Consider the following 9,477-nt stretch of genomic DNA (forward strand, 5'->3'; position numbering starts at 1 on the left):
TTTGGTTGACTTGAGGCGGCCAGAGTCGTCAATAATTAACGATGGTATAAATAAGTGAACAATTTTGTTTAACTGGATTCCTTTTGCACCTCTTAAAGTGATGAACTGTCCGTAGTGAAAATAGAACCTCACTGTCTTTTCCCACGGCATCTATAGACGAGTTCTTTTGAAACGGGTGAAAATTAGAGCCCTGGTAATAAGTGTGAGAAGCAAAATCCTGCCACAGCACGCCGCACTTGGAATGTTTACAACTAGAATCGCTTGGTGACCAAGCCTGGAGATAAGACTGTAGGAGGAATCCCGCACCATCATCACCCGCCCTCGTCAAAAGTTACTTTCCATTACATCAAACATTTCGGCTCTTCACAAACGTGAATACTAGTACGTAACTGGGTCCTCATACATTCTTGGAGAAAAAACCTTTGGGGTGTAGTGAGGGGCAAAACGAAATAGTCACTCATGACGCAATTGTTTTACTTAAAACAGTTTGAAATTTCTGGGGACAGGATCATTCTTGCTGGATATCCCACGTTCTCCATGACCAATGCCAGCCTGAGAATCGGGGAATTGACAGATGTAACGTGACAACGTGTATATATAACTCTTGTCAGGATATTAACTCCAGCTGAAAACGAAGACCTGGATTGTTATGATGGCACACATTATGTTACTTTTACTACCCTGTGTTATGAGTGCACGGACGGTAAGTAATTTTAACAGACAGTTCGATTGGGGCGCATGAAATAGGCTTTCCGTGGCAACGACACGTTTAACACTTGAGTATTCACCAATTTAACTTTACTCCAGCGACTGATACCACCAGGATATGAAACCGTGAGCACGAGAGATGCCAACATGGATAATCATAAAGGTAAATTCGACTTTAAATACCAAGCTATTTTATCACTCTCCCTCCAAAAATGTATTTATAATGGTCCATATGCCCATCAATATGTGCGTGTGCAGCCCCCATATATACCTTCAAAACAAAACTGATTAAGGTGTATGTAAGCTTCCCCTGCACAGGGCCTCTTCATAGTAATATAACTTGATAGGTCCAGGCGGGAAACACTGATACAGTCAAAGGATTCATTGTGTCTGAGGCAAACTTCATATCTTTACAAGTACATTTGCTTCTAACTGTCCTTTTTAAAGTAGGCTACCCCTTGAGTCTAAATCAATGCCTATTTTTAGCACAGTAAAGTATAAGAAAAAATGTACATTTCATAAAAAATGTTGAACATTGAGTGCTCTTGAAAACATATGTAGGCCTAATCATTGCTTAATTCCTCCCCCCCAGTCCTTACTGTACAGGGGAAAGAATGTAAATTCCCATTTCGCCAGGGTGGAAGTATTCATCATCACTGCATTAACAGCAGTTCCTCCAAACCTTGGTGAGTTCTGTCTGATTCCTACCGGCTGTTCCTGAGCTACTCTTGCATCAAGTGTTTTGATTACACAAACACATCCCTTCACCACATGCACACACAGCACAATGTTTCCACGATTTACTATTACTCCCAAAGACAATTCTAGTGACACAAAGGTCTGTATCACCACACTTTGGTCACACACAGTATCTCACAGCACACTATGTTCTTCAATGGTACTCAAGTCATTGAAGGGTGGAAAGTAAGCTGTGGCACCAACGTTTATATTCAAAACCCTTTTTGTAGTGCTCTCATACAAATCCAATGACACACTTTACCCAAGTGCTGAAGGGGCAGACAGAATTTCCCTAAATTGCTTTACGTGTCAATGGTACTTATCAATTTATTCATAAACAGTTGTGCCTGATTTACCAAGATGTGTTACCATTAGTTTAGAAAAGATGTTTTGATAATACTTGTATAAATGGCTATTTAATTTCTTAGTTTGAGTGTTTTCTCAATTCAGATTGTACCACAAGTACCACTTTGGCTTTCAATTTGAGTAAAGATCCCAAATCCTTTTGAACAAAGTTGTTTGTGTGGTACTGTAGAACAGATCCACTTTAAACGTCGGCCATGACAGGAGGAGTGGGTGTCTGCTAGCATCAACAGCTCAGATGTAATTCAGTATAGCTCTTGGTCTCCTCACCCCTTCCCACTCAGTGATGAAGAAACAGCTAATTATAATGCTGGCTCATTCTTAGGGTGTGTGTGTGTGTGCGTGTGTGTATGTGTGTGTCAGTACCTGCTGCTTCTGGGATCTCTCAGTATCCCCTTGTTGATCTGTGTAGTCATGGAGTTTTGAAACCCAAGTGATTACTTTTCTAGGGTGTGGATGGATGAACATGGAGTTGACATGACGAATGACTCATACGACTTGATGACATGACCAAACTTACGACATGACCATGTTACAACGTTTGTTTTTCAAGAGGTTTCGACCACTCCCACGACACTAAATTCAAAAGACAAACATTTGAAATTTTGAGAATTTCCAACCCGCACGGACTTACATAGAAAGGCTAATTTAAGGTTCTTTTGAATTTCCTATCAGGGTGATTGAAAGCATTCAGTGATGTCATCATGTCAGTGATCTCACTCCTTGATTCAATGGACCTGCATGACAGGAATGTGTTTGTTTCCTTGTCCAAGGTGTTCTCTCACGCACAACTTTGACCGGGACCTGCTTTGGGGTTACTGTGCTACTCCGACAACACAACCTACAGGTACTTAACAGTTCAACTCAAAAACGTGACCGTATTCAGTCATCAAGGTAAATCAAACCGGGGTAGTTTCTTGCTATGGTTCTTTGCTATGGAATGTTCTAATTGCTCTGTTCTGTAACTTAAAGTGACTTCCACAACTGAAAAGAGCCATCCATAAGCAACAACCACTCATGTTCCTCCCATTAGTTCGATTTGTCCAAGGGATTCAATGATTCAATCAATAATAGCTAAAAAAATATGTACTTTGATTTCACTGAATGGTTTGTTGTTTGTGTGTTTGTTTTGTCTTAGTTTTTGTTCACTCGTCCAGAAGGTTTACAGACCCGTGCCACTTGAACCCCTGTGAAAATGGCGGTGTCTGCACCCTGGAGCCCCACAGGCTCTCGTTCGAGTGCTCTTGTCCAGAGAGCTTCACTGGCAGGCTTTGTGAACTGAGTAGGTCATTTTATATACAGTATATAAGCCTACAGCTATCCTCCAGACTACAGTATAGCTGGTTTTGCTGAACTCTGCTGGCTACAATATAGTTTAGTATACTCTGATATATAATCCTATACATGTGTAGACAGTGAAAAAGTTTACATTCTGAATTGCACTGCTTGTGCAAGTTCCCTTGAAAAAGAGAATGTTTTGTCCATTGTTGTGACGAAGTGTTGAGGTGGCTCCCTAAAAATGCCGCTTTCGCCTGCTCCCTACCCACTCTGCTCACGTTTCATCAAACCATCTTTTATCCCTGCCTTGCCGTCTTTGTCAGGGAAGTGCTATGAAAAAGTACACCTGAGATATTATGACATCGGAGAATCCTGGGGGAGAATTCACCTCCGGAATGTGGAGCAGTGCAAGTGTGTGGCTGGGCAGATCTCCTGTAAGAGCACTCATTACACAGGTGAGTTTTGTTGTGGATCCATTGTCACTTCGACCCCCTGCTGTTTCAAATGTTTTCAAACTTTTGCTAGCTTTTGTTGGAAAGTAAAGAGGAACACAATCCCCCACACCCTGTGAGACTAGGCTATTAAACCTCAGTGTGTTTTGCTGAAGATCCCAGCATAACTCCGACCTCAGATTACCAGGTCTGTGCTGAACCCTCTGAACTCACTCCCCTTCTCCTCCTGAAATCTTCGGGGCTGAAACCAAAGCACATTGCCGCATGTTAACAGGGATATCAAAGGAGAGGGTTTTCACAGGCTTTGATTCCCTCCCCATGGTTACAGCCTCGCTAGGAATAAAAGGAAAGATTATGTAACTCACAGTGACTCAAGAGTGCTGTTTGGGACACACCCTTAAAAGAACTCCAGGTGCTTTCATCTCAATGGGGGGGACATTCATGGGTCTTCAGCATATTCCCTTGATACAAAGGAGAAGACTCTTTGGTGCGCTGTCGACTGAATCCCTCTCCTGTCATGGGATTGAGGGCATGAAGCTATACAAACAATTTACTTTCAAAACACTGGTGAATTGCCAGATCCAGGCTTAGCTTTTAAGCTGCTGTTTCTGCAAAGTCACGTTCTCAGTGTCTCAGGAGGTGCAATCTATCTTCTCCGACTGAAGCTACAAAGTTACCGCCTATAAAATCAGGCACTGTCTCACTGTACGATTTGAACCCCAAATCGTTTGTACTGTTGGTTCATACCTAATGTAGCGTGTCTGATTGTTCCCCAGTCTGTCGGGAGAACCCCTGTATGAATGAAGGGTCATGCAGGAGGATCTCAACCACTGGGGAGGAGGTGTGTGCCTGCCGACCAGGCCATAGTGGAGCCTACTGCAACATTGGTCAGTGGGAGCGCTTCATCGTTAGCTGGTCTTGTCATTAGCCTTTGTATAAAGGAAATGCTAGCGAGATTAGCATCGTTTAACATGTTGCAGGTGTTGCCATCATCCAGGGATCATACACAGTGGTTAACCTACTTGGAGGGGTACCTCACAGCGTTTATCTGAAGCCAAATCCAACGGAACATGTTTATGTGTGGCGTGAATCGCTAAATCAGCAGTGCATAACGTACGCACGTTCTGTCGTTGTGTGTGTGTGTGTGTCAGTGCCTGAAGCAGTGTGCTATCATGACAAGGGCGCAGACTACCGGGGTGTGGTGGCCACCACGGTCGCTGGTGCCCGCTGTCTGCCCTGGAACTCTGAACTGCTGCATGACGAGCTCTGTGTTGACACCGTGGACAGCGCCCCTCTCAGGGGTCTCGGGGAACACTCCTTTTGCAGGTGTGTGGACACGTTGTATCATTTTGTTCGGCGTCATTTACAGTTCAACGCCATTGAACCTGGCAACCCCCAAAACAGCACTTTGATCTTGTCAGTCTAAGCGCTTTCGAGCTTGTCCGACAGAATGAACAAGGTCATGCTTACACTTCCAATCTCAAAACTGTTGTAGTCCAGCCTGTAATCAGGCGTTGATTCATCTTGATTGAAGTGTGCTGTGGCAGGGACCCATAGGTGGCGTGACACCCACGTAAACATGTCCACTGTGTTTTTGTGTAGAAACCCTGATGGGGACAAGATGCCATGGTGCTACACTCTTAATGCCGGTGCCATCTCCTGGGAAAACTGTGATGTCCCTTCCTGTGTGATACGTTGTGAGTAAATGGGAACAGGAAATAGTGCCCAGTAAGAACTTTTGCAAGGAACTACTTCAGGGCGCTATTTGGTGGTTATCTTGATCAATTCTTGTTCTTTGGCTTTGTAATACGTGGGGAAGAACAATATTATTGAACCAATCCTCAATTTTGATGATCCTCAATGGATCCACAACATAACTCAATCATCCTTCTGTGAGTAACTTTCTAAGTAGCTTTCATTTAGTGTCAGAATGATGATACCTTGATAGATCGAGATGACTAAATGAAGGAGATTGTACCCAATGAATTTTCAAATGATAGAGCTTGAATGCTGTCTGAGCTAATGAATGATGTTGTCCTATCAAGGACAGGTTTAGCTTTTGAAAACTCACCATGACCTGAATGCACCAGAACATCCTTTTAACTAAACATTATGTCTCCTGCTTTCCTGGAACTAGTACAACCCATGAAATGATTTGTTTTCTCAAAAGATCATTCAAATGATTTGTTTTCTCAAAAGATCATTCAAATTACAAATGTTATTACAATGTCTATGCTAGAGCTAAAGATGTGAGTCCATTTTTACAAACAAATAATTTGCAACTCTAGTTACTATACTTTGTCCATGGGCCAAATTAAACAGAGTAGAGGCATGAGTCATGCAACATCCACATGTCAGATCAAGTGTTGACAAATACTTAAGTGGTGAGTGGGACTGTTTGAACCGTTTGCTCTGATGACATGTTGCCATGGGTTTCCATACAATCCAAATTCTTCAAGCCAGCCTTCAGCTACTCAACATGGCAGCTAAAGTTGTGAAAAGTGGTTATTAAACATTCTATACCCTAAGGTTTAATCCTATAGAATAGCTTGTTGGTTATTTCCTTCCAGGGGAGTTTGACCTACTCGTGAAGTCGAAAATGATACGAAGAGGTGTAGTAGTTGTTGTCTCCTTCCGTTTTGTAGGAAAATACTGGATAGTTATTGTTGGGGGTTGAATATAGTTTTGCACCAGTAGACATCTTGGTTGTAGTCCTCCAGTAGAACTTAAATTGAATTGAGGATGAAGTCTCTATGGAAACCAATCATCCAAAGTATCTTTCAAATAAACCTTTCTCTCTCCTTTCCCCCATCATTTCAGCAGCATATTCATCTCAAAGAATAATTGGCTTCAACAAACTTCCTGGTCCTCGGAAAACCAACCCCCCCACGCCGGCTAAGAAACCTGTCTGTGGGACGAGGCATAAGAAGAGACTGGTGCCACCGAGGGGACGCATCCTCGGTGGCACCGCCTCCCTGCCTGGGACACACCCCTGGATGGCAGCCATGTACATCAGCAACGACATCTTCTGTGCTGGCACGCTGGTCTCCTCCTGTTGGGTGGTCTCTGCTGCTCACTGCTTCTTCAGAAGGTGCTGGAACGTCTGATCCATATACATCCACATTATAGAATTGATTTGATCTCGAGTCAACTGTGTGTTGATAGAGAAGCCATTCATCTAACCATCCATTTATGCTAATGAACAAAATGTGGTTAGTGTAGTAACATTAGCCATAGGAGTTAGTTTAATGAATATATGACTCTTAGTGTTGGTTTGGTTATAGTTACATCACCCTAAAAGGTAGTTTAATGAATATGGTTACATACAACTTAGGAGTAAGTTTGGACTATTAACTGAGCTGCAGAGTAAGGTGGCTTTTAACTTTCATCTTGTGTTGCAGAAAATAGGACAGACTGACAAGCCGTCTTGACTGACGTCCCTGACTTTGAACTTCCCATTACTATTCTATGAACACATACTTTTTTTAGACTCACATTCAGTTCTAGGAAAACCTTAATGTAAATGTTCTCAAGAGACAATTTAAGAGTTTCCCTGGAACATGGCTACAGGACACTTTTGCCTGAGGCCCCCCATGTTTGACATAGAGACCTTTAGAGAAGTTTACATTCATCATTACTGAAACTGGTGATATGTGCATACAAAACAGCCATTTCACACTATGTAATGCGTACTGCTTCATGGAAAAATTATATTTTTCAAGTTGTCCTTTTGGCATGTTTTTAACTTAACTTTGCTTGGCTGTGTCAGTCACCACTCATTAGACTGAAAATGTTCAATGATGAAGTACCAACAGTGTATGACGTCTTTTTCAGCCCTCTGGTTTCAAAGATCCGTGTGGTTCTTGGCCAGCAGAACTTCAACGTCACCAGTCCCAACACCAGAACCTTTGGTGTGGAGAAGTACATCTTTCCAAAGAAATTCTCAGTATTCAATCCAATGCTCTATGATATTGGTAATGATGTTATAGACTTCTGTTTTCCTCTGCAGTGTTCAATGTTTTAATGTATGCCAACACACACAGTGACACAAACTCATACATTCCCCTCGCCCCCTCAGTCACAAACAGACACAAAAAAACACTCCAGCCTGCCTGTCTCTGGCTGCGTTCACACAGCTGTGCACTTTGGAACAGCTGTGTTTTTCGTCCTCTCGCAACCACACACACAGTCATGCACACAAGCACAAGTACCACATAATAGCGCTCTCATTTGGTTGGGATACTTACTGAGCATCTGTCCACGCCAGTGGGAAACACTTTGTTCCATTGTTTTCTCTACACAAGTCAAATATTTCTCAGTCGCAGAGTCATTGAACATTTAATTTTTAATAACGATCATCAGTAACACTAATGAAACATGCTAATGTTTCAGCTGATGAAAAATGGTTATCAACTTGTCAATCACTCTGCTGTGAAATACGTTCATAGACATGTGCTTTCACCATCACCTTTTCAAATACAGAATAGATATTCTTAAGTTAATTATATGAAAGAGTTATCAGAGTAAGAAATGCATAACGTAACTGTAATATTACTTTTCTTTCTAAAAGTTCTGGTCAAACTGAAGAAAGAAAATGGACGTTGTGTGAGGCGAACCCAGTTCATACGACCAATCTGTCTCCCAGACAAAGACATGAAATTCCCTGACTGTTACCTATGTCAGATAACAGGCTGGGGTCACATGAATGAGAGTAAGTTAATAAGAAAGTAACCCTCTTTGGTTGTGTCTACATTTGCATGCACAATTTCTGTTGAAAGTAGATAAACAGAGAAATATGCTTTCCTTGTATTTTTTCTTTCAAGTTATTTTAAGTACTGTTCTGGACCTGCATAGACAATTTTAATCAAGGCCTCAAAATATATCCAACCTTCAAGTTGCTCCACATTTTTTCTAATACGAGTGTTTATTTGTCGATATTGAACTATGTGTCCGTTATTTCACAGAGGCAAACAAGTATTCCAATTTGCAAGAGGCTGGAGTGAGGATCATCCCGCATGAGAACTGCACCCAGCCAGAGATCTACGGCAACCATGTGACCTCTAACATGATTTGTGCTGGGGCAAACTGTAAAGACGCATGCCAGGTTGGGATGCATGAAAAATGAATCTTCAGTAGATGATGCACAAGTGGATATGCTGTAGTACACTAAAGAGTAGCCTCCGCTGCATACAAATCTGAAGTGTGTAGGATGTAGTTAGGGCATGTACAAATATAGGCACTGCTGTGCTAAAAATTCAGGATGTGGTTAAGGTTTATGTTCCAACGTGTTTATGTTTTGTAATGACACTGCGTGTAGCTGTGTAATTTTGGTTTGTAATGTTAGGTTCCAAGTGGATAATTAATTGCAAGTTTATGTTTGTGTTTCCCCCAGGGGGACTCTGGAGGCCCCCTGGCCTGTGTGAAGGATGACGTCAGCTTCCTTTATGGGATCATCAGCTGGGGAGACGGCTGCGGCAGGACTGACAAACCTGGCGTCTACACCAAAGTCGTGAATTACATACCCTGGATCAATCAAATAATCAGTCGCAAGGCCAAGTCATAATGAATGAACACTTGATACTTTTATTGTATAGATTTTTTATTTTTTTTTACTCACTACTGTTGAAGTTTGTTTTTAAACAACTGTGAAATGAATTTAATTGTGTGACTAAAATAAACCATTACTTGATATAACTTAATGTCCCTACTGCGCATCGTAATATATTCGTATGATTGACTTGCTACAGTTTCCAAAATAATTCTTCTGAAAATGTTGATAGTAGAATTATCATCCGAATGCAGGCCCATTTCATGTTCACGTAACAAACTGAAAAGATTACAATGAACGTTTCTGTAAATATTGTTTTGGGTTTAGACCCTGTTGACACTAATTGAAGATGCAACATCGGTACACGTCTGCGTGTGTTTTGAAGGAAGG

The 9,477-nt window shown here is 41.8% G+C and overlaps 1 protein-coding gene across 2 annotated transcripts; it reads left to right on the forward strand.

Moving 5' to 3' along the window:
• The first annotated feature begins 122 nt into the window (after window positions 1-122).
• On the forward strand, window positions 123-9,402 carry LOC124487091 (hepatocyte growth factor activator). 2 transcript variants are annotated; one of them, XM_047049125.1, is made up of 14 exons: window positions 123-703; window positions 808-871; window positions 1,301-1,394; window positions 2,583-2,656; window positions 2,948-3,091; window positions 3,411-3,542; window positions 4,316-4,426; window positions 4,691-4,865; window positions 5,142-5,236; window positions 6,360-6,630; window positions 7,374-7,513; window positions 8,110-8,250; window positions 8,504-8,643; window positions 8,932-9,402. In XM_047049125.1, the coding sequence occupies exons 1-14, from the start codon at window positions 650-652 to the stop codon at window positions 9,100-9,102; spliced, it is 1,806 nt and encodes a 601-aa protein (XP_046905081.1). In that variant the 5' UTR covers window positions 123-649; the 3' UTR covers window positions 9,103-9,402. The 2 variants fall into 2 exon arrangements, with proteins under 2 accessions (XP_046905081.1, XP_046905082.1); XM_047049126.1 differs by having other exon boundaries at window positions 6,363-6,630.
• Window positions 9,403-9,477: the final 75 nt, after the last annotated feature.

The sequence above is a fragment of the Hypomesus transpacificus genome, chromosome 25 (genome assembly GCF_021917145.1).
Source record: "Hypomesus transpacificus isolate Combined female chromosome 25, fHypTra1, whole genome shotgun sequence".
NCBI lineage: Eukaryota > Metazoa > Chordata > Actinopteri > Osmeriformes > Osmeridae > Hypomesus > Hypomesus transpacificus.